Raw genomic sequence first — 27,151 nt, 5'->3', positions numbered from 1 at the left:
AGGAGAGTTTCCCAATCTTAAGACTAATAGCAAGGGGCAAAGTAAGCTAGAACAGGAAAGTGGTTGTAGAAGACAGATCCGTTGTCTTTACTCAGTACCCTAACAAACTATACAGTAGTGCCATAGCCTGCATTTTGTGTTGGAATAAATGGCAATCTGGATTTGCACATGATGAAATTCACCTCTGTAAATTTCGTACATCATCCATCATGTAGGCTGGCTCCAGCTTACACAGGACACTATATCCATGCTAAAGCAGCCAGCCGCTCTGTCATTTCTGCCATCCAAAGGGTTGATTAACTGTGGGGGGAAAAAATGAATTGAGTCCGAGTGGTTGATCGGGTGACCAAGAGCAGACTCAGGCTGAAAGTAACAGAAGGATTTGACATTGGTGTGGCCAGATAAGTTATTGTGAAAGGAATCATGCTTACTTCTTACTGTGAGGTTCTCCACCCATGTTCTCCTAGAGTCTGTCATTTCCAATAAACAAACTATGTCCAAAATCTTAACTTCAAGCCTCTCACTAACAACCAACCCCTCTTGCTCTAACCCACTTACTCTACATACCAATAATTATTTGATTCATTGAGGTCACAGGACTTCAAATCCACCGGCCCTATCACTTTTTAAACACTGTGTACCAGCCCTGGCCTTCCATATTTTTTTCATCCCTCCTAGCCGATTTAAACAGCAATCATACCAGTCCTGAGCAGGTGGCTCAGTGGGTTGGAGCATCATCCCATATACCAAAAAAGTTGTGGGTTCAATTCCAGGTCAGGGTGCATATGGGAGGCAACCAACTGATGTTCCTCTTTCAACATTGATGTTTCTCTCTCTCTCTCTCTCTCTCTCTCAAACCAATAAGCATTTCCTCAGGTGAGGATTATAAAAATAGTTCTGCACCCCTGGCACAGCTGCACCTGAGCACTGAGTGTGGCTGGAAATGAAACATGATCATGACCACAGCTCCTGTGTGGGTGCTTCGCATGCTTAACAATCCTACCACGATTCTCTAGTACTACAGTTAGCTCTTCTGCTCTCAAAGACATCGCTTTACATCTTTTCCATCCTCTTATCTCTTCCTACTCACTCTTCTTGTTTCATTGGGAAGAAAGAAAGTACTGAAGCCTGCACTTCCCTGGGCTCACAAACATTGATGAATCGGGGTTGAAGGCTGGGGTTCCCTGAAAGCAGACCCCTTCTGAGTTAACTGCCCATTTTCTGTGTTTGTGTTTCTGAAATGGACTGAGGGACTCACACCAGGTTTTCCCAGAGCTGGAATGGAGAGTCAATCTGGAGACCTAGGGTAGAATTTGCTAACATGGGGAGAGACGAATTCCCCAAGAATATAAAGGCATTGTGGTTTTAGGGTGGGTGCCAAAAGCAGGGACTCATGTTCTCGTCCATTCCAACAGCTTGGGGACATGGCACATCATCAAGAAATGATGGCTATAGGGCCTCGCTAGGGAGGCTGGGGCTCCCAGCATTGGGTTATATGGTTGCCTCAGAGCCTCCTGTCTCCAAGGAACCACATGGGTGTGGGCAACAAACATCATCAGCACCCACTTAGAGCTATGACCAGGACACCCTCCTTGTATGTCCTGGGCAACATAAGACCCTTGAGACTTTTGCTTAATCCTTCAAAGGGGTCCATACAGTGACTGAGGGTGGATTTCCAGCCAGGCTGATGGTGGTTTGGGACCAATTAAATTCACTTTAGAGAATTCAATGGGACATTCCTTCTGTGCTATGTTGAAGAGTAAAATGCATACCCATTACATCTGATCTTGTACAATTCTCACTGGTGGCTTTCAGAAGTGCATTCTTATTCAAGTAAAATGCACAAGATATGAATTGGACAAAAAGCAGGGTGATACCATCCCCAGTTTTCATGGTCATGGCCCTGTGCTTACAATGTCAATAGTTGGGCTCCCAGCAGAGGTATCTCCTAAGCCAACGGAGCTTCAACCCCTAAAACATCACATTAAAATTCTAACACAGGCCTGCAGAACCTCCTGATTTCACTATACTCCAAAAAACTAAGCTTTTCAAAAGGGCATAGAAGGTTGAAAAATCTCCTTTCACCAGGAGTGAGAAAAGAGGCTTTGGGTGGGGAGGGAAGTGAGTGGAAATCAATTTTACTTGCCTTCGCCTTACAATGGATTTTACAAAGTAAAGGGTAGAAAATCAATCTTGTCAAATCAGCGAGAATTGATACACTCAAAGGAGTCTAAAGGTCTTGGAGGGTGTGTTAGGCAGTGAGATGTTCTCCTCCATCACATCATGGGGGATACAGCACAAAGGTTGGCCTCTTTTTTGTGCTGAGGGGACCATGCTAAGGATATTTTCCACGTTCCTCATCAAGATGAGCTCATGGTGGAAGTCAAACCTGAGGACGACCTTCTCAGTCCCAGCCCAAACACCCTGAAGCGGGGGACTGGAGCAAGACACAGGAAGTCTTAGGAGTGCCTGTTCTTGACTCACCAGAACAAGCCCCCAGGTTACATCTAACAAAAGCCTCCCCTTATCCTGCCTGGGACAGTGGGTGCCTCTGGCATTTGGGGGATGCTGGACCATCTGACAAGAGAGACTTCCTATGGCTGTTGCATAAGTCAAACTAAGACAAAGTGATGGGAATTAGCCATTAGCAGATAATGGTAGGCAGAATTGTAAGATGGCTCCCAAGATTCTGGACCCCTGCTATACATATTCCTTCTGTCAGTTATTCAATTAAACACTTATCTAGGTACTCTCTTGAAGGGCTTTTGAAGATGTAAGTAAGGTCTCAAATCAGGAGATTATCCAGGTAGGTCTGACCTAACCAGAAGCAGTTTACTCCAGCTGGCTGCAGCATCAGCACTCAGGGAGATGTGCCCCACCTGGCCTGGGAGAAAGCCAGCATTCAGGCTGTGAACTTCCCATGGAGGGGGCTTCATGGCAAGGAACGGGTAGGTGGTCTCCAGATGCAGAGGGTAGCCCTCGGCTGACAGCTCGTGGGAACACAGGGACCCGAGTTCTGTAACCGCAAGGAACTGAATTCCACCAACCACCAGTGATCTTTAAGACAGACCTTAGACCCCTGATGAGAACTGTAACCTTAGCCAACACTTTGATTTCAGCCCTCAGCAGAGAATGCAGTCACACCGTCCCTGGACTTCTGACCTCCGGAAACTATGAGATAACTTCTTGTTGCTTTAAGCCACTAAGCTTGTGGTAATTTGTTATACAGCAAGAGAACTCTAATACAGCAAGAAAGAAAATATTTTTAAAAAACCGAACATACACAACCAGCAAATCAGCAGTCAGACTGTTACAGAACAGAGGCTGGGGGCTGGATGATATAAAAGACCCCCCCTTTTTCTCCAGGGGTTCCTCTCCACCTACTGGGTTCGTTTTGCCCACCACCTGAGGAATGATGTCTCTTAATACCAGAGATTAGTGAAAAGGAAAGGAATTTATTATTCATTTGAAATAACACAAACTAAAGTTCCCCACAAATGCACAGTCCTCCTAGCACCCTCCATGTGGCAAAAGGGAGCACCTCCAAAGCCTCGTGGTCCTGACTCTCACCCAAACTGCATGGTCCCAACCGAGACACCAAAGCTGCATAGTCCTAAACAAACGCGTGGTCCCAAGAAGAGAGACGCCCAATGGCTGCTGTGCCTCCGTTTAAATCCCAGCGCCAGTCTTCCTCTGCAGCCTCGTTTGTGGCTCCTCCCACAATTGGCCACAGCTGCCCGCATTCTGGGCAGGTGTGGCCCCGTGGTGTGGAGCCAATGATCTCCAAGCTCTTCTGGACCCTATTACAAATCCCTGTTTGGGGCTCCCCTCTTGACTGCACCCTGTTACAAGACCATTTTGTTCACAGCCCAGGCAGCTTCCCCTTCATCCTGCCACATTACAGATCATGATTTTATCACTGATGATGTCAGTTCAAAATACTCTCAGTTCAGAAAGAAAATAACAATCTCATTTGCCACTCTGGGCTTGTCCCCTGGGAAGGTGTTGTTCTGTACTTACCAGCGCCACCGGCAGGGCACAGCTGACTCACCTGCCCCAAGATGCAGGAAGTTTGGGGCCTCCCAGGCTGGTCAGGGCAAGGGCTGAGTGATGTCGAATCTAAAGCTGGCAAAGCCATTTAACATCAGCTGAGACCTTTGACCTGCAGACTCAGCTCCTCCCCCACTTAATTCAGCAGGGGTTTTAGGACCCAGGGACAAAAGCACTGAGATTTACTGAAGATAACAGACAGTGTAATGGTAAAGAACAACTTTGGCAAATTCCTTAACCCTTCTTCACCCCTATCTGTAAAATGGGGACCACAGAACTTTGAAGTGTTGAGGTGAGGCTTATATATCACTGATGCATGAGGCCTACTGTTAACAAGCCTTTGAAAGTGGGAGTTGTTTAGTTGCTTTTGATGCTGACTTGGTGTTCCACTCAAGCCCTAATGCCAGACTTTCATCATATAATAAATGCTCACCCCCGTGGCCCAGAATAGGCAACTGAGCACATTTTGGTCCCTTCTTTCTGAGCCCTGAGTACCTAATGACTGACCACTCCAGCCTAGTACATGGAGAATCAGACCATGTCAGTCAGCTTTAATATAAATCCCGAATAAATTAATTGTCCTTCCCTGGCCTCTTCTTGCTTTCTTCCTTCATTATAACATGAACTAGGCTAGTGATCTGTACTGACTGCTCAGTGTTTCTACTGGATAAAATCAAGGGAATGTAGTAAACCGACAATATGAGACCATTCTACAATAAATATGGGCTAAGTTTGCACTCTAACAACAAAGTAATTATAATTTTTAAAAGATGGTTTCACGAGGCTAAACATTTACATCCTTCATCCATGAAAGTGGAGGGTCCATTAGAGTCACTGAACCAGCTTCGATGATAGAATTTATGAAGTTGTGCCAGATTGTGATGATAAAACATTCACATGTACATGCCACTTATAAATAGAACCACATTTAGACTCATAAACATGGACTTCCTGTTTTTAATAGAATCTTCTTTCTGAGCATTGCTAAGTGGGGTCATTTGAAATTTTCCTAAATTGCAAGAAGGGAGGTGGTGGGAACACTTTTTCCCATTTGCAGATATGACCATTACATGGACTTGCAAATTGGTTAATTGTGTGGAAGATTGAAAAAGAAAAATACTGTTTTAGTAATTCTGTGTGGTCCTGAGTTACATTCATAGGGTTTTCCCAAAGGAAGATTAACATAAGCAAGAGTCTGTCCAATACAGTTTAGATGGGAAAAAAGGCTGTTTTTTAAACTGGTATTTAAAAAAAAAAAAACAATAGAAAAATGCCTACAGCCACTTTCTCCTCAGCAAATGTCTCCTCCAACCAGAGTGTAAGATCCAGAAACTCAGTATCTTTGCCTCTGTCATTCACTGTGGCCACCCTGGTGCCTAGAATAATGCCTGTCACAAACACAGGCACTCATTCAGTATTCCTGAGTAAATGAATTAGTGAAATTAAGTGAATTAGCAAGTGACAGGATGCTGTCTAAATTATAAATGTAAACACGATCCAATCAAGAAGGAAAAAAGGAAGCAAGGACCCCTCGTCCTTTGGGGTACTTTGGAAAAGGAGACCCAGTGTCAATGGAATTCATCACTACAAAGTTTTCATCCTGGATGGAAATTTCCAGAGCCTATGTTGTAAACCATCTTACAGTGGGTTATTTATGAGGAACAAGCCTTTCCCCTAAGTATCTATGTGGCGGCAGCGCCATCTTCTGGGTAACTAGTTGGGAGTTTTAGAACAACATTCTAAGTACATTCCCCCCCCCCCCCGGAGCAAACTGAATTAAGAACAACAGAAAATGATATCAAAAATCTCTTTAGAGATCATTCAGGCCATATATCATCTTATGGGTAAATATCTGCCTTAAGTAGGTACAATATTTTTTCTTTCTATTGATCAAATGGAACTCCGAATTCATCTCTCAGAGAGAAAGCTGAAACTACAGCCGGCATTACTAAATTATATCACAAGTCTCACGTAAATTAGAAACTGAAGGGCAGTTAAAATCCACTTGTTGAGTATCTGAAGAGTTCTGTCCAAAAGAAATCTCTCAGAAAGAAATTTCGGCAACAACGAAGCAAAAGAAGTTTCTGCAATGATCTATATACCTGTGCTGTTCAAGACAATAGCCACTAGCCGTGTGTGGTTATTAAGCATGTGAAATATGGCTAATGAGACTGAGCAACTGGATTTTTCATTTTATTTCATTTTAATTAATTTACATTTTTAAAATAGCCACCTACAGCTAGTGCAGGGTTTCTCAACCTTGACCTTGGCACCATCTACATTTTGGACAGGATAATTGCTATGCGCACCATAGAATGTTCAGCAGCATCCCGGGTCTCTTCTACTCACTAGATGCCAGTAGCACATACTTGCCATCCACGCCCAGCTGTGACAACCAAAAACCTCTCCAGACATTGCCAAGTGTTCTCTAGGGGGCAAACCCTCCCCTGGTTGCGAACCCCTGGGTTAGCAGCTACTGTATTGGATATCACCTTCTAGAATATGCCTAATATGTATATAATATTTGGGTTGAGAAAATGTAGTTGGCCCCATGCTAGACTAGGGCAGTAGTGGTTCTGTCCTAAGAATAGGGAATTGTTTTAAAAAGTCAGATGTAGCAAAGAATTATCTTTCTTCTGTATCTGCCTTCCCCTGTGGAAGAGACGAAGCCGGAGTAGTAACACTAGAAAACTCTACCTCACTCCTGTCCTTACTATGAGACATTGCACAGGCTGACATCCCAGATCTCTGAGTCTCACTTGGAGAAGAACAGGGAGAGTACCCACCCGAGAGGGCTTCTGTGAGGGCTAATTAGATAATGCACAAAGTGTTCCTGGCTCACCTTTTGGCGCACAGTAGATATTCAAAACAATGGTTATTCTTTTAGCCGCCCTCTTCCAGGCAAGAGGGAAAAAGTCTCCGTGCCTTCCAACCAATAATACAAAAGTACCCAGTGTGTTTCCATTGAAACCAAAAATCCAATAGAAAGAACTGGTCATGCTCTATAAACCAAACTTTATTTTTAAATTCCAGTGGCCACAACACACAATAATGTTTGCCTTGACATAGTTAAATGTGTAGAAGAAACTGCTTCAGCTCCTCCGGGAGGAGGAGGCCGGTGATCTTATGGTGCTGTTGGATCCCAAAGCACTTCCGGATTCGAAGGCGGCACAACTGCATCAAAGAAGCAGGGCCTGGAGAAAGATGGTAAAGACAAGCCACACGTTGGTTTCAGCGATCTAAGATGACTTTTCCTTTTCCTTCTTTGAAAGCGTACAAAATATAGGGTGGGGCAAAAGGAAGTTTACAATTATGAGTACGCAGAAACAGTTTATTCTTCTATTATTGTTTATTAATTATTGTATTATTTCCCATAGGAACAACCGTAAACCTCCTTTTGCCCCACCCTGTGTAATATTTTTATAAGGCAATAATACAGTACTGTTTAAGACCATTTTCTGTTTCTTATAGGGGACATTTTTAGGCTATGTTCTCCCATTTCTGGTCCAGTTGAAACGAGTTCAGCCCTGGCTGCTGTAGCTCAGTGGATTGAGCAGGGTCCTGTGAAGCAAAGGGTCACCAGTTAGATTCCCAGTCAGGGCACGTACCTGGGTTGCAGGCCAGGTCCCCAGTAGGGGGCGCACAAGAGGCAACCACACATGGATGTTTCTCTCCCTCTCTTTCTCCCTCCCTTCCCCTCTCTAAAAATAAGTAAATAAGATATTTATTTTAAAAAAAGAACTATGAAATGGGAGGGACGTGGGGAGGGCTGGGTAGGTGGGCCGGGATGGGAGTAAAAGATAGAAAATTGTACTTGAACAATAATTAAAATAAAAAAAAGAACTATGAAGGATAAGCTATCATTGCAAGCCGGATGGAGAGAGGAAAAGCAGGCTATCAGAGCAAACTCAATGTATCTACTGATGCAAACAGGCTATTGGCTCTTTCCCACACACTGGCTGATATACAAGAGCTGTAGCCTTAATTCCATATAAATAGAGCTGAAAACCCACTACAGCTTTGTAGCCATTTGCCACACTCCATAATAAAACCGGTTGATTCTATGTTGGTAGCTGGAATATTGCTTAGGGTCTTGATTTCTTTTTTAAGATTTTATTTATTTATTTTTAGAGAGAGGGGAAGGGAAGGAGAAAGAGGAAGAGATGTATCAATGTGTGGTTGCCTCTTGTGTGCCCCCTACTGGGGACCTGGCCCACAACCCAGGCATGTGCCCTGACTGGGACTCGAACAAGCGACCCTTTGGTTCGCAGCCCATGCTCAATCCACTGAGCTACACCAGCCTGGGCTCAACTTTTTTCTCTTCCCCAGCAACACTCATGATGCTTTAAGGCCATAGCACATTCAGAGGTGGCTGCTTTCTGTGCTGAGAGACAGTCATTTTAGTTTTCATTGCTGCCATGAGAACACTGCTTTTAGATGCTTTTCAAGGTAAATGGGATGGTAATATTCTCAAATTCCTTTCAGGGGCCACCCAGAGACAGATATTACTGTGTTAAATTCATAGGTCTGGCTTTCTGCACTTGCCTGTCCCCATTTCCTGTGCGCTTCCAGCCTGCTGAGAGGTGACTTCACCTGAACCCCAAAGACAACTCATGCAGGCAAAACAAGTGGTAATACCCTCTAATGGCAACTGACATTTTACAAATCAGTGGGACCATTGCCCACACTATCACCAAAATGTGCGTAACAAAATTAAAAGCAACATAGATGTCTAGGAATGGCTTTGGGAAATAAAGTGCAAAGGAAGAGTCAGTGCAGGAAGTGTGAGAATCCAATGTTTTCCCAGTCTTAAAAAAAATGGTATTTTACAACTATGTTGGTATAAAGATCAATATAATCCAGGTTGAGTTTTATTTATTTTTTCCTTCCAATTTCAAAAGAAATGAAAAGATTTCTGTGGTCTCCTAAAAACATAAGCTTCAAATATTGTGTCTGTGCCTGTTGGAGAAATTGGTCCTGTATATATAGACAGAATGTTTTGAAAACAAGAAATCTTCAAAATGTAGGTAGAGTTGCCTGGTGATTATCCCATTGGTTAACATAAAGGGGTTTCTTCTGAACTGTTCTTTGTGCCTAGGGTCAATCTTCCATAGCCCTCTGCACACAAGGTTGGGACATACAAGTCTTGTTTGGGAGCCCCAAGATAGGGCTTTGGCTGCCAGCACTCTGGCACACTGGGAGTAAGAGGAAGAAGAATTGCACGGCCACTTTTGGCCCAAGGCCAGCCCTAACTCTCAGCACGTGGGGAGAATACAAGTAGATTAAAATATCAGAATCCTTGTGCTAGGGAAGCCAACCTCACAGTCACGTAACACCCAAAACGTAATGTTCACATTCTGGTGAAAACAAAAACAAAACAGGTCCTAAGCTAGCTGCTCTCCTCCCTCAACGGACAATTAAGAACTCAATCAGCCCTGGGTGGTGTGGCTCAGCAGATTGAATGCCAGCCTGTGAACCCAAAGGTCACAGGTTTGATTCCCAGTCAGGGCACATGCCTAGATTGCGGGCCAGGTCTCCAGTGGGGGGCGTGTGAGAGGCAACTGATTTCGCACAAAGATGTTTCTTTCTGTCTCTATCTCCTTCCCATCCCCTCTCTAAAAATAAATTAAAAAAAAAAACAATGAATGCAATCAGAGGGGTCTTTGCTCTCCACCCCAACCCACCACCCCTGACTTGCAGCCCAGGGAATTGCCTGTACCCTCTTGCACACTGCACAACCACAGGTTTAGTTGTTTGGGTCAGGAGCATCAGTCCTTATTTATGGAAGAATATGAACTTGCTGTTGATTAACTTACAATAGTAAATGCTTCCAGATTACTGTGAATCATTAAAGTAATATCTTACAATGCTCAATCAATGCCCAGAAGGTTTAGCACACCTGTAGTGTAGCAAAACATCCTGGGACATCATATAACCTCAAAGAGGCTTCTATTCACTGTCAAGCATGTTCTAGGTAAAGTTAATATTCAAATTGTAAAACAATATCTTCGTGCTTTGAAAACTGGCCAACCCCACATATGAATACTAATCATCCAAAACAGTCTGTCTCCCACGTGCCAAACAACAGATGACTATTTACTACATCACCAGTGGTGTACTTCGTGGAATGCTACATTATCTCAGCCCCCCACATTTAGTAATGACAGAGCATAATATTTTTTGTAGGATCAGAAGTCAGAACCTGGTCAGTACCTGCCTCCTGCTAGAGCCCGCAAGAGCCTATGGATTAGGGCTTAGGTTCAGGCAAAGGAGAAGCACCTTCTCTCTGCAAAAAGAGCTGGATCAGAGGGTTCTCTGGAGGCACCAGCTCTGAGGGGCGTTTGCCTTCAGCATTCTTGGCCTGAGTGTCTGCTCCAAAATCCATGAGCAGGCGGGCGAGCTCCCCATTGGACACCTTGGCTGCTACATGAAGAGGGGAGTCCAGACCTCGGCCTCGGTTCACATTTGCTCCTAAAGAGTTACAACAACAACAGAGAGTCAGCCAAGGAGCAAAGTTCAAGCATCCTCCTCCTCAAAGTACTGTGTCTCAAAATTCCCTAACAACTGGGCATCCATACTGGGCACAGCAGTTCTCCTGAGGAAACAAAAGATGACTTCATTCCATTTAACAACATTAGGAACATGTCATTTGACCATGTCACTGAATGTACAACATGAGCTATATAGCATATGAGGATTTAAACTCGCCTATATGGACTCTCCATAGATGTGGATATATACAAGAAAAATCCTGGTGGCCTGAAAGCTGCACATTATTAATGGAGCCCTAATACTAGCCGGTACTGACTAGAAGTGAGGCTACGGGATGAAATCGCATCCCTAGGAAGCAGCTGCATTCATACACTGAGCAACTGCCACAGGGCTTTAAACCTGGAATTCGGGACTGTGTGACTGGGACTATGAAGGGCAACCAACCGGAGAGGGTATCTCCTAGACTGTGGTGGCCAATCCCAAGGTCACAGGGAAGGTGGCGAAGTCTTCTTCTTCAGGAGTGAGGTGGATTTCTAGGATCATCCCACCCCATTCTGTCCCTTCACTCTCAACAAACCCCGGCTCTAGCCTGGATGCTGGCTCACACTATGACATGTGGGGACATGTGGCTTTGTGCAGCTGCTGTCTTTTTAGTAAACTGGGAACCTATGTCCAGTTAACAAATGTTAATTGCACTGTTCTTGCATTGTCCTTGGCTTTATGAAGGAGGCAAAACTTGGCCCTGTCCTTATAGGAGCTTAAAATCTACATAGGGAAATAGGAGGGAAAGGGAGGGAGGGAGGGAGGAATAGAAAGAGAGAGAGAAATAATGCGAGGGAATGAATATGAATCTCCTAATCCATAGCAATGGTTACCAGATGAGTAGAAGGCAAGAAGAACTATAAAAACATTCAGGGGAGGAAAGGGTACTCGAGTTTTAAAGACTAAACAGGGCTCAAATAATTAAAGAGGGGAGGAAATGGTGTTCCCAGTGTCGAAGTGAAAAAGAATGATGCTACATAGGCCTTTTCAAAGACAATATAATATTTACAATGGGTTAAAATAGGGCAAGTTCAATTTCCAAATTGAAGACAAGTAGCAAAGAAGGCCCCAAATAAGACTCAGTCCTAATCTAGCAGTTTTGGGAGTTATGCAAGGTTTAATAATCTGATTAGCTGGAGGATGGAGGCAGAGGAAAGGGAGGAAAAGTATTCATCACCAAGGACTACCCTGGGAGAAGATATTACCATCATCATCATCATCCTCATTATAAGAGAGAGCTAAAGTTCAGTTTGAAATAATTCCCATGGGAACACAGTGAATATGAACCCCAAGCTTTTCCAACTTCACTGCCCATACTTTTTCAACTCCTGCAACAGAAACAGCTTGAAATACATTTAACTTACTTTTCATTTGCTTTCCTTGTTTTGCCTTTTGTTTTACCTGATTCCAGAAGCTTCCTGGCACAGGATACCTGCTGGTTTTCACAAGCCAAATAGAGTGGAGTGCCCAGGTGACTGATGTGATGGTCAATGTCACCCCCATAAGCTGCAAGGTACTCAATGCACTCCGCATGGCCTGCAGCCCAAAGCAAGAGAAAACAGTTACACAACGAGTTCTCTAGTACCAGGGAAACAATACCTTCGCCATCTTTTGGGGTTTTATATGTTTTATTGAATTTATTGGGGTGAAACCAGTTAATAACATCATAGAGGTTCCAAGTACACATTTTTATGATATAGCATCTATATATTGCATTGTGTGGTGACCACCTAAAGTCAAATCATCTGTCACCATATATTTGACTCCTTACTACCCACATACCCCACTTCTCACTGGTAACCATATATTTAAATCTGCCAGCAACTTGTCCAGGGGACCAAAAGCTACTTCCTTTGCTTAGAATAGGGAATGATTGTAAATACTGCCTTCAGTTCATGGGTTGATCATAGATGTGATCTGCGGCTCTGGGTGCGACTCCATGGTAAGCAACCAGCAACATCAACCTTTTTCAATTGTTTGCGCTTTGTAATCAGTCCAAGCACAGAAATGACAGTGAGAGTTGGGGAGAGGTATGGGCGAACAGGGACTGCAGGTGGGCCTGAAGGAAAAAAGGATACAGCATGGGCCATGGGGCAGGGACACTAACTTACAACTTCACCAAGGACAGGTCCTGGGAGCAACATTGGGGATGCTCTAAAAAGGTAGTTCTAAAATGGTCTGTTCATCAGAACAACCTGGAGGGCTTGTGAATCAAAACACAGGTGGCTGCATCCCACCCCCAGAGTTGCTGGTTCAATAGGTCTGGGGCAAAACCAAAGAATCTGCATTTCTGTGCTAGATCACACTGGTACCTCTGGTCCCAGGACCCCACCTTGAGAACTATTGTTCTAAAACAGAACTCTTTTTCCTTCTCTGTTTTAACAGTGAGATCCCTTGAAGGAGTGGTTGGAAAACTTCAGTTCTCAACCACTTTACCTCTCTTAGCAGCTTCATGGATGGGAGATGCCAGATCACTGGCAGGGTGGGGACTGGCTCCAAACCGCAGAAGCAAATTCACACAGTCTGGGCTGCCGCTGATACAAGCATTGAACAAGGGAGTGTGCCAGTTTGTGGTAACGCCGTTCACCTGGAATGAAAAGCTCCACAATGAAGGCAAGCAATGGGGTGTCCTGCGTTCAAATCCAGTCTCCACCACTCCTGGAGCCGGTGTTTAACTTCTCTGATCCTTAAATACCACAACCACAAAATGGGGCCAAAAAATGCAATTCCATGAGGTTTTGGTGAAAAAACTGAATGAAGCATGGAATGTACGGTGCCAAGAATGTTACTGAGTGTTCTATCTCCTTCCTGGCCTCCCCAGGATCCTGAACTTGAAAGCCAGTTAGGATAATTTCAATACTTTACAAATTAATCTCTTTATTTTAAACATTCCATCCTAGACCCGTGTCACACCAATCCAGTTTCTTCACAACAGCCAGAGCAATCTTCTAAAAGTGTTAACATATCATTTTTAATGTTAAAACATGAGTTTCATACCAATACAGAGTGAATACATGCCAAAGGTCTGTTTCACTTCGTTCATTACTGAGGGAACCAGTAAGATGGTGAGGATGACTCAAAGGAGAATTTAAACAGTCAATCAATGGAACGCTGAAATAAATTTGCTAGACATGAATGGATTAATGACTTATTGAGCCATAAAACTATAATCTTTGGGACTATCTTTTCTAATGTTGGAAATTTCTAATAGGGAAGAGCAAAGCCAAACACAGAAGCATTTTTCTTTTTTGTTAAGAAATTCTTTGGTGAACAGTTAAGCAATAGTACTGTGAGGCAAGGCCAGGACTAGTGAGGCACAGGAGACATGCAGGGGTGCAAAATTTAAGGAGACACTCACTCCCAGGGTCAACTAGCATTCCAGTGTAGGTGAGCAGCTCTTTAAAGTGTGCACGCTAGGCACCTCTCATGCTTTTCCTTAGTCCTGGCCCTGTTTCAAAGTTTTATGTATGTTTTCTTAACCAAAATATAAGCCTAGTGATGCGCTCACCTATAGCTCTCTACAGTTCTCAGGACAAAGCCTATTTTCTTGGCATGGACAACAATGGTATTTGTATTCTGATCCCTCTCACCCACTCTATTCTGCTGCTATAAGGAATGATGTGAAATCACAAAAATGTGCTTTTCACTTCCAGGTCTTTACATTTGGTCTTCTCAGAGGGAGGGAAGCCCATAATTTCCCCCAACCCACCATTCAGCTGACTAACTGCAACATGTCCTTGAGGCTTCAGCTTAGACATCATTTCCTACAGGAAGCCTGTTTTTGACTGTCTCCATCAGAAATAAATGGGTTAGAAGCACTTCCTTGTGCTCCCAACAACCCCCTGGCTATCAACACTTAATACATTGTGGAAGTTTGCAAAAATGACCACAGATTCTCTGCACAGTGTGCAATATGGCTTTGCAAGTCTTCATAAGATGGAAACTATTTTTCCAGTCTTTGAAGCAGGGCTTGCCCACGTGACTTGCTTTCACTGATGGAACAGTAACAAATGTGTTACAAGCAGAGAGCTTGCCCTGTTTTGCTGCCCTTGGAATCCCTGCTACCATGTAAACAAGTCCAGGCAGCCTGCTAAAGGATGAGAGACCACATAGAAATTTTCTGGCTCCCCAGACATCTCAGCCAACCCAGGCAAGGTCATCATGAACCAGCCCGCTCTGGCCAATCTACCAGCTAACCTCAAATGCCCAAGTAAGCCCAGCTGAGGTCAGCTGAAGCAGACCAGAAGAGCTGCCCAGTCAACACAAGGGATTGTGAGATAAATAAATGGCTATTGTCTTAAGCCACTAAGTCGAGGTGGTTTGCTATATAGCAAAACCTAACAAATAAAAACAGTGTATTGTAAGTGCCTTCTCTGGCTGAGATGTTATGCATTCAACAAACCTATTTCTTCTGTGTTGGGTACACAACCACATTGCATTCCCTGGCCTTTCTGGAAGTTAGATGTGGCCTGAGTTCTGGCCAGTGGGATATGGGTGAAAGTGATCTATGTCACTACCTAGACTGGTCCTTAAAAGTTTTCCACGCACAATCCCCCACGTCTTTGTCCCTTCCAACCACCTGGAATGGAGACTACCCCGAGAGCACACGTGAAAGCTACTTGTTGAAAACAGTGGAGCAGGATGGAAGAAGCCTGTGTTCCTGAACCACCTTTGGGAAAGAGCCATCTAACTGGCAACACCCACAGTGGAATTTCAGTTGAGCAAGTAAGAAACTTTCGTTGTATTAGACTACTGAGATTTCAGGGTTTATCTATTGAAACAGCTAGTGTTATAGTCACTAAAACATTTGCTCATCTGGCTGTCTCCTCATTTAGTTTATAAGTTACGCATATAATAAATGCTCAATAAATACTGGTTGAGAGAATGTGCAAAACTCATATATACTTTCCTAGTCAGATTTTTCTATCACTTTTGAGCATGAGCAGACTTAGTTAAAGGAAGAATTACTGGTCCCTTCTCTCAAATTCAATGCCTTTGTGTCCTCCTTCCTCTCGGACTTCTCATTATGCTGTCCTGAGTCTCCTTCTCCAAATAATAACCATATACTTCACCTTTTTCAACCTTTGCAACACTACAATAAGTTACACAACATTTTATTTCTTCCACGTTTCAGGTGTAGACTCTAAAACGCACACCATAATTAACTTGTTCCAATTTCCAATGTTAATAAGTAGTAGAGATGGTCTGGGACCCTTATTCTGTTCTGGAGCCAAATGTGTGTTTTGTACAATATTTCACTGCCTTTGAGACATATGAATAAAGACAGAAATCTAACAGGTATTTATTAGTAGTGACTATCAAAGAAAATAATAAAGACAGGACCCATTACCAACAGTTGGTAAAGCAGACAGGCTTGATGGACATACACTTTTGAATAACCCCCCTCTTCATATTTCAAATCAGGCTAATCACAAATGCTGGAAATTATTCTGGAGGGTGAGAAATAGTCAGTTTTCATTCATGGTTTCTAAGATGTTGTTTGAGTGGCACTCACCTGAGCTCCATGGTTTATTAAAACATTGGCACAAGCACGATAACCTCCAAGACAGGCTTCATGAAGTGGGGACACACGGTCTGCTGTGATGACATTCACAGACCACCCCTAGAGGAGGGAAGATGGGCAGAGTAAGGGGTGCAAAGCATTGGTTCCATTAGGGTTGGGTTACAGCCAGAAATCCAGTACTATGACACTACTTTTAAGAGTTCATCTGGCTTAAAATCTGACAGTCCACTAAATTACTGATGGTGATACAGAAAAACAACAGAAAGGGATCTTTCATACTGGGGGTGGGAGTGTAATATGGTGCAACCACCCAGGAAAACAATGTGACGGTATCTATTAGAGTCTGATGACACACACACTCATGGCCCAGCAATTTGACTCTTAGGTACATACACACAAGACTGACTTTCATTTTGCTCTCACTCTCTCCTGTCCTCTCACTTGTTGGTGTATTGTTCTGATGAGGTCCATGGCAAGGAACTATTCCTGCATGTATTCTGGCCTGGTGGGCTTGCCCTACTATGCTCCAGACTTTTGCCAGGAGAAGGAAATTTCACATGTAGCCACTAGTCAAAGGATGGGAAATGTGTGCAGGAGACCTGCACCCAGCCCATAGCTTGGAACCAAACCCAGCCTAGATCAGCCGACGTAAAGACTCGTTGGTAAGAAATGTTTATTGCATTATACTACAGAGTTTGGGGCAGTTTGTTACACAGGAAGATCTGACTAATACAGGTAGGTATTGGATGCTCATTTTATAAAGACAGAAAATGAGATGCCAAGAAGGTAACTTACTCATATATGTTCAGTAAACTTATAAATACTGAATATACATGAGTATGAGCCCAATTCAATAAGTGACATATAAAAGCTGTAATGATCATTTTCTGTCATGTTAAAATAAGGTAAATGTTTCATTTTATCCCAGAAGCATTTTAACTTCTTTTAGCTAAAGTTACTATCTACATTTCTACTTGTGACCAGCTATTGCTATAAAAAAAAAAACAGCTTAAGACAGTGGCCTGGGGTAGTCTGAAATCTTTCTTTAGAAATTTTTTTCTTATATAAAGATTACTTAGTGTAGAAAGATCCATGACATTGGGATGTTTTGAAAGCACAGTTACTTTCACTTACCAGTACCTGAAATGTACCATGTCCTTCAATTATGTATTCAATTAACAGCAAACCACAGTAGTAATAGCAGTATACAGTACTATCATGGGGTGGGATCACAGATATTTTTACTACATTACAATTGTTACAGATATTTAAAAGATGCAAAATATATGTTCATCCTATTTAGAAATTATGGTAGTCATCAGAATCACCACTAAATCTTATTCAATGTATTAACAAAGAAGCCTATATATTATTATGCTACACATTTGTCATTTTATATCTTGATAGCTTTCTTCTGCATTGTTTTATGTATTTAAAACGTTAGTCTGAGAAGGGGTCCACAGACTTTGCCAGACTTCCAAAGGGGTCTATGGCACAGAAAGGGTGAAGAGCTCCTAACTGAAAAGATCCATTGTCTTTTCAGAGAGCAGAGCATCCTGAACAAAAGCTGTTTTAGAATTTAAATGGTGACTTAAATTGCAGAGAAATTAATATCAAACTGGGCAGAGTCACAATCAACTGGAGATGCAACAGAACTGAAGATGTCATTGAAATGATAAGATTGCAAATTTAAAAAGACATTTTCAAGCATTGTTTTGTATCAGGGGTTTTCAACCCCGGCACTACTGACATTTTGTGCTGGATAATTTTTTGATGTGCAGGGCTGCCCTGTGCCATGTAGGATATTTAGTGACATCCATGGTCTCTACCTACTAGATGCCAGTATCACCCTCTCACACCCACTCCCAGCTGTGACAACAAAAGTGTCTCCAAACATTGTCAAATGTCACCTACAGGGCAAAATCACCTCAGCTGAGAACCCAAGCTACATGATAAGTTTTAAGAACATAGTCTACTGAATAAAGAAAAGGAAACTTAAATACACTAATTTTCCTAGTATTCATTTCATAGGTATTTATTAGAGTACCTACTCTGTGTGTAGAATTATACTAAATTCTACTAGTATGTCAGCCTCCAAATTTAAAAAATTGGTTGGATAAGATGGTATTCACCTCACTTTGCTGAAGAGGAATTTGTAATCTTGATATCAGACTATGACTTTTTTCTCAGTGTGGTGAGTTAATAGAATACTTATTGTTTATTTTTTATTTTTCAAAAAGCTACCTACCTGTCTGATGAGATTCCTCAAAGATAGCAGACGCCCATGGACCGCAGCTTCATGTATTGGAGACCAGTCAGACACAACATCTGTATGTAAAGAGAGGAACAGGTGACACCCAGCTAATATACTTTAGACCTGGAAGGTCATCCTTGCCCATCAGTAAGAACCTAACAGGCGTTAATGGTTGGAGTCAATCAACCAAAACTCCCATCAGAAGTTCACCATTTCTCCCCTCTGTTGACATTTCTTGTACACAGTTTATTTGAATCATCTATGTAGCTAAAAACTACATCCAGCGTCCAAACTAAGGACAAAGGGGTAGGTTGGGATGACAGATGGGTTACTGTACTTCCGTTTACACACTGATTTCAAAGGCAAATGGTCCATTTAGTTAAGTGAGAGCTCCACTAATTACCAGCATTAATGTGTTAAGCTGCGATTGCCAGCGCAGTTTCCTGTGTGAAATAGAAACTTTGGCATCTCAGCAAACAGTACAATATACTAAGTAGTAATCAGGTAATTACATACACCATTAGGTTTGGAATCAAATACACCTTTTGTCCCAGTATGAAGTGCATATCAGAGCTCAGTCTGACCTTGTAACTGGAACATTATGTACCCCCAAAGGCAGTGTGCCAGTGTGGTTAAGAGGAAGCTCTGAAGTCAGGCCCGATCGGTTTCCTCTGAGCTGTGCGTCCCTGGACAAGGGCTAAACATCAGTTTCCTTCCCCATAAGTAAGCAGAGCAATATACTTACCCATGGCTCAATACCTATTAGACACTTTTATTATCCTGCCCAAACACTAAACAGAGAGTGTTGATTACACCCTGTAATCGCTGCTCTTTAAAATAGCAAATTTGTTCCACAAGCTATGGAAGGAACACACATTCTTAAGAAGGAAGCTGAAAAACCGTATCCCCACACATCCCCACGTATTGCACGCTTTCCTCACTCTGAGTCTGCATGTCATCTGAATGAGGCCTAGACCTGAATTTTTCTCATCTTAAGTTGAGACTGATTTCCAAAACAAGCGCAGGAAGTGAGAATGCGAGAAGGCTCGTATGAACTTGCTCCAGCTCCAGCTCTGCCCACTAGAGTAAACACATGATTGCACACAGACAAGGCGGCACGGTCTGATGCCCATAACATGGTGTAAAGGAACTGCTATCTCTCAAAAGCTGAGAAGGCCTGGAGAACCAGGGTAGTTCCTGATGCCTTGCACATTGAAAGGGCATAAAGCAGGCGGCCAGAACATTTTATACTTAACACGTGTGGGCTGAGGTCTGCCTGCTCTGCGGAGCTATCAGTGCCCCTGAAAATCCGTCCCAGTGAGCAAATCACCATCTTTCCAGACAGGTTGATGGAGCATGTAATAGGTGAGGAGGAGGCGAATGAGCTCACCTCCACATTGCCCATCCAGTGCTTTCCTTCTGGGTTCACTAAGGGGCATGAGGCACCTTAAATGAAGTCGCTTTTCCTACCTTCAAAACTTTATGCTCAGGAGAAACCTGGGGTTCTCCAAGCATTCTCTGAGGTTCCTACTTCTTTCAGGAAAGATATTGCTGCTTCTAGCACTAGGAGCCTACAACGTAGACTGCAGATACAGAAAGATTTCTCTCCAAATTACAATTAAAAAGAAAACTAATTCTACCCTGGTGGTGCTAATGCAACATACCATCTGCACAAAATCTTGACTGAGAAGAAAGAGTCAAAAATTGAAAAAGGCTTTGAAACTCAGTCGTAAATAGATTTGCAAATGGACCCTAATGGATCATCGCACGTGATGATTAATCTGTTTTCCCTACCAAGTGCTCAGCTGCTAAACAATATAGTTTCCACACTTCTCAGCCTTTCTTAAAGCTACCTCAGATATTAGAGGTGACAGTCCAGGCAGATAATTTGGGTTCCAAATGGCCTGCTCAGATTTCATTAAAATGATGCAATTATAATTATCAACTGTAGATAAAAATGGCCTTTACTTTCTATTCATTCCTCATGGAACCATTATTCCTTCTCTTCAGGGTACTTTTCTAAGCAAAAAAAAAAAGGCCACCTGAGGTCTTGTACTCCTGCCTCTGAATGGAGAGCAAGGACATCTGTGTCTTCGAGAGGCACAGGGTGTTGTCCTGCTACACATCATAGGGACCGGCAATATCTATCCGCCTAACAGCTTTATTGAGTCCCAGCTCACATACTGTGCAATATACTCATTTAAAGCTACAATACAATGGTTTCCAGTATATTCAGAGTAGTGCAACCATCACCACAGTCAATTTTAGAACACTTTTACCATCCCTAGAAGAAACCCCTTCCCATCAGCAGCCTCTCCCCATTTTTACTTCCCCCAACCCCTGGAAAATATTGGTCTATTTTTCTGTCTCTATGGATTTGCCTATAAACATAATCATACAGTATGTGGTCTTCTGGGACTGCCTTCTGTCACTGAGCTTACTGGTTCAAGGTCTATCCACATTGTAGTATGTATCAGTACTTCATCTCCCTTTTCATGGGCAAATAGTATCCATTAGGTAGACAGGCCGCATTTCATTGATTAATTCATTAGTTGATGGGCATTTGTGTTGCTTCCACTTGTTAGCTATTGTGAATAATACTGCCATGAACATTTTTGTACAAAGTTTTGAGTGGATGTATGTTTTCCATTCTCTTGGGTATACATACACCTAGGAGTAGAACTGCCTGTATGGTACAGTAACGCAATGTTGAGCCTTCTGTGGATTGTGGCCATACCACTTTGTACTCCCATCAGCGGTGTGTGCGACTTCTCTTTCTGATTTAAAGTCATTTCCAACTAGAGCTTTGTGAGGCTATCACAATGTACCTACTCCTGCCAGAAAAAAAAAACAAACCCAACTTGGGTTCTTGTAAAGCCCAAATTCACCTCAAATTGATACAGACTTTAGCCTCAGCAGGTCCCTGAACAATTGAGCAATTATATAAAAACTTAAAATTGTGACAATGAAAGGTTGATATTTTCCTAGCATTGATAGCATGAATTATGTATGTGTATATATGTATATATGTGTGTATGTATGTATATATATATACACACACACACACACATACAGTTTAGCAAATGCTATAATTTGCAACATGGACTAGTCCACACACACTTTCTTTTGCTCTTAAAAATACTGAAGAGATATCCAGGAGATGTTTCTCCAGGGTTTTCCAGAGCCCGCACCCCGAGCAGGCAATGAGCTATGGGCTCAACACATGGGAATTAAATCCAGAAGCAGCTTTGCCTGCCTTCCTGCTGATACTGGAAAGAGCAAACTCAATGGGAGAGGGGACCTTTTCCTCTCCGAGTATGGATGATGCCCACAGTAGAAAACTATGGATGAAAGGGAGATTCGAGGTCACAATCCCCTTTCCACTGACCCCACCAAAGTCTTGGAAACTCAAGGGCCATCATGTGTATAGAACACATTATCCAAACCCTTGATATACATTAAAGATTCTTCCCCAGGACTTGTTCAGCCAGGGTCTATTGGTTTTACTGCCAAAAAAATGGATACTAAATGAGGTCAATGGCAATGCCATTGATCCAGTAGCTCACGGTTAAATGGGGCAAGGAGCTCTCCTAACAAAACCACTCCACAAGTCCTCCAATGAATGCCATTATACTTACCTTTCTTTTAAATTGAGTCCCCATCAAACCCTGCAGCACATTAGGAAGGCTGCCATTTAATTTTTATTGCAATTTCTGAAGTGATTTTTGAAATTTCCATTCTTTCAGAAGAGGTTTAAAATGCACTAACTGGTACATTCTAAAAAGAGCTATTCAAGAAGCTCGGAGACCCCACTGAATGCTGGGCAGTAGCATTACATCTATCTTGCAAAACATTTTGCAAGGACAAGGGGAAAGAAAAGAAGGTGGGCTGCTCTGAAAGGGCAGAAGCATTTGCCTTCAGTCTTTGGGACGTGACAGGATGGGGCCATTCCTACATCATCAAGGCTGTGTGTTAGCTATTGGCACTTTTATGTTCAAAATAGAACTCCTTACCCTCCCTTCCTTAGGCTGCGCCCAAGCAGCTCCCCCTCCCAACTCCTGTCTTATCTAACCCTCTTATCTGACATTAATTTAGGCTTGCAAACTGTACAATTTGGGCTGCCTTTTCTCCTTTAGCCTCAACATTTAAACAAGCAGCATAGTCTGATTTTTCTTTTGAAATGATCACTCTGATTTTCCCTTCTCTGTCATTTCCAAGTTTGATCCACATGTAACATTCATGCTTGGGTTAGTGCAGTGGTTCTCAAAGTGTGGTCCCCAAATCACACCGTCGGCATCACCTGAGAGCTGTTATAAATGCAGATTCCCAGCTTCATCCCAGACCTAACACTGCATCAGAAGCTCTGGGGCTGGGGCCCAGCCATCTGCATTTTTAGACCCTCCAGGTGATGCTGATGCACATGAGAGTTTGAGTACATGTGACTTAGTGCAAGAATTTCCTGTGACCCCACCACAATCCCTACTGATTATAGCTACCGGTTTAATTTAGTTCAGTCTTTATTTATTGCCAGGTCTCTGATCCAGAATCATCAATGGCTCCCAATTCCCTGCCTTATAAAGGCTCAACTCTGCCACCTAGTTTCTGAAGCTTCATTATCAGGTTTCATCTCGCCAAACTTGTTCTTACTAGACTCCCTAAGGCATTCTGCCTCCTCGTTTTGACTGTGTTCACTTTTTTCTTTAATCCTCACCCAAGGACATGCTATTGATTTTAGAGAGGGGGGAAGGGAGGGAGAGGGAGAGAAACTTCAATCAGCTGCCTGTACTATGCACTCTGACCAAGGAACAAACCCTTAACACAGGCATGGGCCCTAATCCAGGCATGTGCCCTGACAGGGAATTGAACTGCTAACCTTTTGGTTTATGGGATGATGTTGCAACAAACTAAGCCACACCAGCTAGGGCCAGTATGTTGTTCACTTTTTAACTACTATATCTCAGAGTGTATTTACACCTGTCCACCCCCACCTACTCATGCAGCCCCAGCCATTAGGACCTTTAGAAACTCTTAACAGCGAAAAGTAGCTGGCACCCCTCTCTCATATGAAAACAATATAATAATACTTAGCTGTAAAATAATCATGTAGAAGTAAACCAAGTCACTGATTTTTCTTCATATTTATTGCTTTTAAAATATATTTTAAAATATACTAATCAGCCCTGGCTGAGTGGCTCAGTTGGTTGGAGCATCAACCCTTGCACCAAAAGACTGTGGGTTCGATCCCCACTCAGGGCACATACTTACATTGCAGATTCGATCCTGGTCGGGGCCTATATGGGAGGCAACACATTGATATATGTTTCTCTCTCTTTCTCTCTCTTCTCCTTCCTCTCTCTCTAAAATCAGGGAACATATCCTCAGATGAGGATTTAAAAATGAAAAAATAAAAATATATTTATCAAATTCATTTTCAAAAGTGACTTTTGGTGCCACTCTGCTTTCCACTGCTCCACATCCATGCTCCATCCATCTGATTCACCGAGGTCTGCCTTTGCGGGCCCAAATCCCATTCACTGTTGAGTGCTCTGCTCGTTTCATGAGCAAAATGGGGAAAACGAATAAATGAATGAGCAGTCTTATCTGTTCAATTAGTCAGAGGAAAGGCATTTTGTATTTGATTCCTCCTGGCTTTTCCCCTTCCAGCAGTTGTATAGTAGGAAATTAGTTAAGTCCTAGCTGACTACAGGGTTCCCGCTTATTGTCCCTTTGATGGCAAGCGTTGTGGGAAGCCTATCAGGGTGCTGGATATAATAACGTCTCCTCTCCTCTAATGCCTACACCCATTTTTTTCAGAATACTTTCAGTGAGCAGGAACCTGCTGAATTCTCACACACAAAAATGACAGCTCTCTGGAGGGATGAGACTCTATACATTAGCAGCACCACCACCTGACAGGGGAGAATCATACCTGTAAGACATGTCCAAAGTTTTAAAAGTAAGGCTCCTTTTAAAGCGAATCAAGGGGGAGGGTGGAAGCAAGGGAGGGAGGTGGGTTTGGAGGGGGTGGGGAGAAAATACAGACAACTGTAATTGAACAACAACAAAATAATTTAAAAATAAATAAGTAAATAAATAAATAAATAAAATAAAGTGAATCAATCACTTCAGTGCTCAATGTTTGAACACCCTTTGTAAACCCAGCCCCACCTCGGTGCCAAATACCTAAAACCTTTCAATAAATGTCTCGGCAGTAAAATTGTTCTTATTTGTAATTTTTAAACCTCCAGTGTAATGTGATATATTTAACCATTGCAGCTAAAGTTTTTAGTGGAGAATAAACTGTGACGGTTGGCTTTGGATGGTCTACAGGACTCTGCAGATGGAGGTGGGCACATTTTTGAAGAGCCATGTAAAGAATATATACTAGCAAGCTGTTGACTTCTGTCCAGTGACTGCCCTGTGAACGTATCTCAGACAGAGCCACTGAAATCGCCCAACCCTCTTCTGTCTCTCTGTTCACCAACCTCCCCAGCACTCTGATTCCACAGCCCCTGGACTCACCCCCCATCGGTGGGTTTGAGAGAAGAGTGGTGTCAGGACAGTCTCCTGGGCTGCAGGGCTGGCTGCCAGTCCCGCCTGGTGGTTCGCCATCCATGGTGCTCTCCTGGGTCAGACAAGCTCCCTGTTCCACTTCAGTTGCTCAGGAAAAGTTCACATTCCAGGCTGCTCCTGCTCCTGGGAAATTCCAGTGCTGTGACTGGCTGAGCTGCACTGTCCTGGTCAGACAGTAGGACAGCCGTCTGCAGTACAGAACCAAACAGGCAGAGTAATCTGAGTAGTACCTGTGGTCTCTCTCTCTCTCCCTCACTCACACACCCACACACCCCCACACATGCGCGCCACCTAGCTGGCTGGAGCTGGCCAAAGCTCCAGAAAGCACCCCAGCCCCAAGTCTACAAAGCTGCTGATCTCACGTCCTTTCCAAAACTGAGACCAATCAGTGAGGAAGCCTTGGGGTTATCAGGAAGGAAACTCACAGTTTGTAACTTTTGCAGAGCGAAGGAACAGGGTGGGAGTGAAGGAAACCTTGTTCCTGGCTGCAGCCTTGTTCCCCTGCTGGGATCCTTTCATTATTTGGGGGCTTCCTGTTGAGACAAGCCCCAGAACCCAAGAGCAGACAAAGCTGGTGTTGCTGCAGCCTTGGCCATCTGCACATGTGGTTTCAATTTTTCTGGGAGTTTCTTATGAGAAAATGTGTCTATATGTTGCAAACATGCAGGCTTGCAAAGGACTTTTATTTTCTCCCTTGCAACTGCAAGGATTTCATTAAATGTCCAGCTTCACTCTTCCACACATTATACATTAACTTCTAAGTAAATAATTAATGGTTACAATTGGAAAATGGATTGCTGGCTGGCATGGGGGCATGGAGGAGGCCTGCTATCTTTGTTAATTACAAAACCTTTTACTTTGTGAAGGTTTTGCTTTTACAAAATATTTCGCTTTTTGCATATGTGTTTTTGCAGACACACCCTGTTTCTCTGCAAGCCTGGGTGCTGCTGGTTGAGGCTCATGGCCACCCCTAGACTGCAGCTACTCCTTCCTTCCATGGGGTAGGGAGTTCTGCTTCCCCATCAGGAAAGACTGAGTCTCAAGCAGACCCTGGCTGTAAAATGATTGCACTTTTTTTAAGGCCCAAGACATAGCCTCAGTCTTTCAGACTTACGGGTCCTCAGTTGACAGACATGGTGGTCATTGTTAACAGTTGCAGGACAGTCATTCATATTTTATAATTTCCATGTACACACATTGATCCCCTTACATTTTTTGCATAATTGTAATTATATGATCACCTCGTTCTATGCTTTTTACACTTGTTTTGTCTTGGAGCTCTTTCCATTTCAGCATATAGAGCTATGTCCCTTTCTTTAGTACCTACTGCAAGAATTCCATGTTGTGCCAAATCAATTTCATCATTCCCCTAGGCTGGAAGCACAATGTTACCATTTCTTTGACAAAAAAACAAAAATACCGTACTCTCTTTTTTCGTACATATGGCTTTGTGTATACATGCAAATATTTCTGGAGGAGAGATTCCTAAAAGTGGAAATGCTAAGCCAAAGGTGTGTTCATACACATATGATTATTTCTCTAGAACTAAAGACACACACAGGAGTGAGTCGAAGTCAATATGAAGAATGCTGAATGAGATCAGTAGATTGCATTAATGATGACTTCCTGGTTGTGACACCATACTACAGTTTTGCAAAAGTTACCATTGGGGGAAACGGGGCAAGGCCACAGCAGATTTCTCCGTATTGTTTCTTACAACTGCATGTGAATCTATGATGATCTCAATAGAATTTTCCATTTGAAAAAGGGGCTATCTACTTAAAATTGAGATAAACACTTCCAAATTGCCCTTCAGCTCTATGTGCAGAATTAAGTGAGAAGGCCGTGAGCACATACGCGGCTCACTACTCCAGTAGGGAAGATTTGAAGAACAAAGAAATATGCACTTGGCAGAGGAGGAGGAATGTGCTGCCAACTAGACTGGATGATAGGAGTTAACAGAGGGGAAGGATGAGGAAGCTGAATGCCATTGCCCTTCTTGCTGACTAAAACCTTCACAGCACAGCTTCTTTATTGACCTTTAATGAATTCCCACAAGATAAGGTGATTCCACATTCAAATTTAAGTTTATTGTCCAAAATGACAATAACGAAGATTTCCAGGTTGTTGCCTTAGTACCTGGGAGGGAAGTAATCAGCTTTTATTCTTCTCATTATATTTCTAATGTTGATGAATGTTTGTGAATATTGAAGGAT

At 42.9% G+C, this 27,151-nt stretch overlaps 1 protein-coding gene across 2 annotated transcripts; it reads right to left on the bottom strand.

Annotated features, from left to right (window-relative positions):
• Positions 1 to 7,045: 7,045 nt before the first annotated feature.
• On the bottom strand, positions 7,046 to 25,228 carry ASB9 (ankyrin repeat and SOCS box containing 9). Of its 2 annotated transcripts, none has more exons than XM_045856074.1 (7): positions 24,885 to 25,228; positions 18,357 to 18,436; positions 16,100 to 16,207; positions 13,021 to 13,171; positions 11,986 to 12,120; positions 10,264 to 10,521; positions 7,046 to 7,244 (listed from the first exon to the last, which is right to left on the bottom strand). In XM_045856074.1, the coding sequence occupies exons 1-6, from the start codon at positions 24,976 to 24,978 to the stop codon at positions 10,298 to 10,300; spliced, it is 792 nt and encodes a 263-aa protein (XP_045712030.1). In that variant the 5' UTR covers positions 24,979 to 25,228; the 3' UTR covers positions 7,046 to 7,244; positions 10,264 to 10,297. The 2 variants fall into 2 exon arrangements, with proteins under 2 accessions (XP_045712030.1, XP_045712029.1); XM_045856073.1 differs by having other exon boundaries at positions 10,330 to 10,521.
• Positions 25,229 to 27,151: the final 1,923 nt, after the last annotated feature.

This window comes from Phyllostomus hastatus, unplaced genomic scaffold, assembly GCF_019186645.2.
Source record: "Phyllostomus hastatus isolate PE091 unplaced genomic scaffold, TTU_PhHast_1.1 phas_scaffold_12, whole genome shotgun sequence".
NCBI lineage: Eukaryota > Metazoa > Chordata > Mammalia > Chiroptera > Phyllostomidae > Phyllostomus > Phyllostomus hastatus.
This window is presented reverse-complemented; position numbering and strand designations above follow the sequence as displayed.

What these genes read in the sequence shown, in the direction of transcription:
- ASB9 (XM_045856073.1), bottom strand. Translation starts at nt 24,978, where the DNA reads ATGGATGGCGAACCACCAGGCGGGACTGGCAGCCAGCCCTGCAGCCCA. An exon ending in TAATAAACCATGGAGCTCAG is followed by an intron (nt 13,172 to 16,099) that starts GTGAGTGCCACT and finishes TTTTCATTCCAG; the next exon opens with GTGAACGGCGTTACCACAAA. An exon ending in CCATGAAGCTGCTAAGAGAG is followed by an intron (nt 12,121 to 13,020) that starts GTAAAGTGGTTG and finishes TTTGGGCTGCAG; the next exon opens with GCCATGCGGAGTGCATTGAG.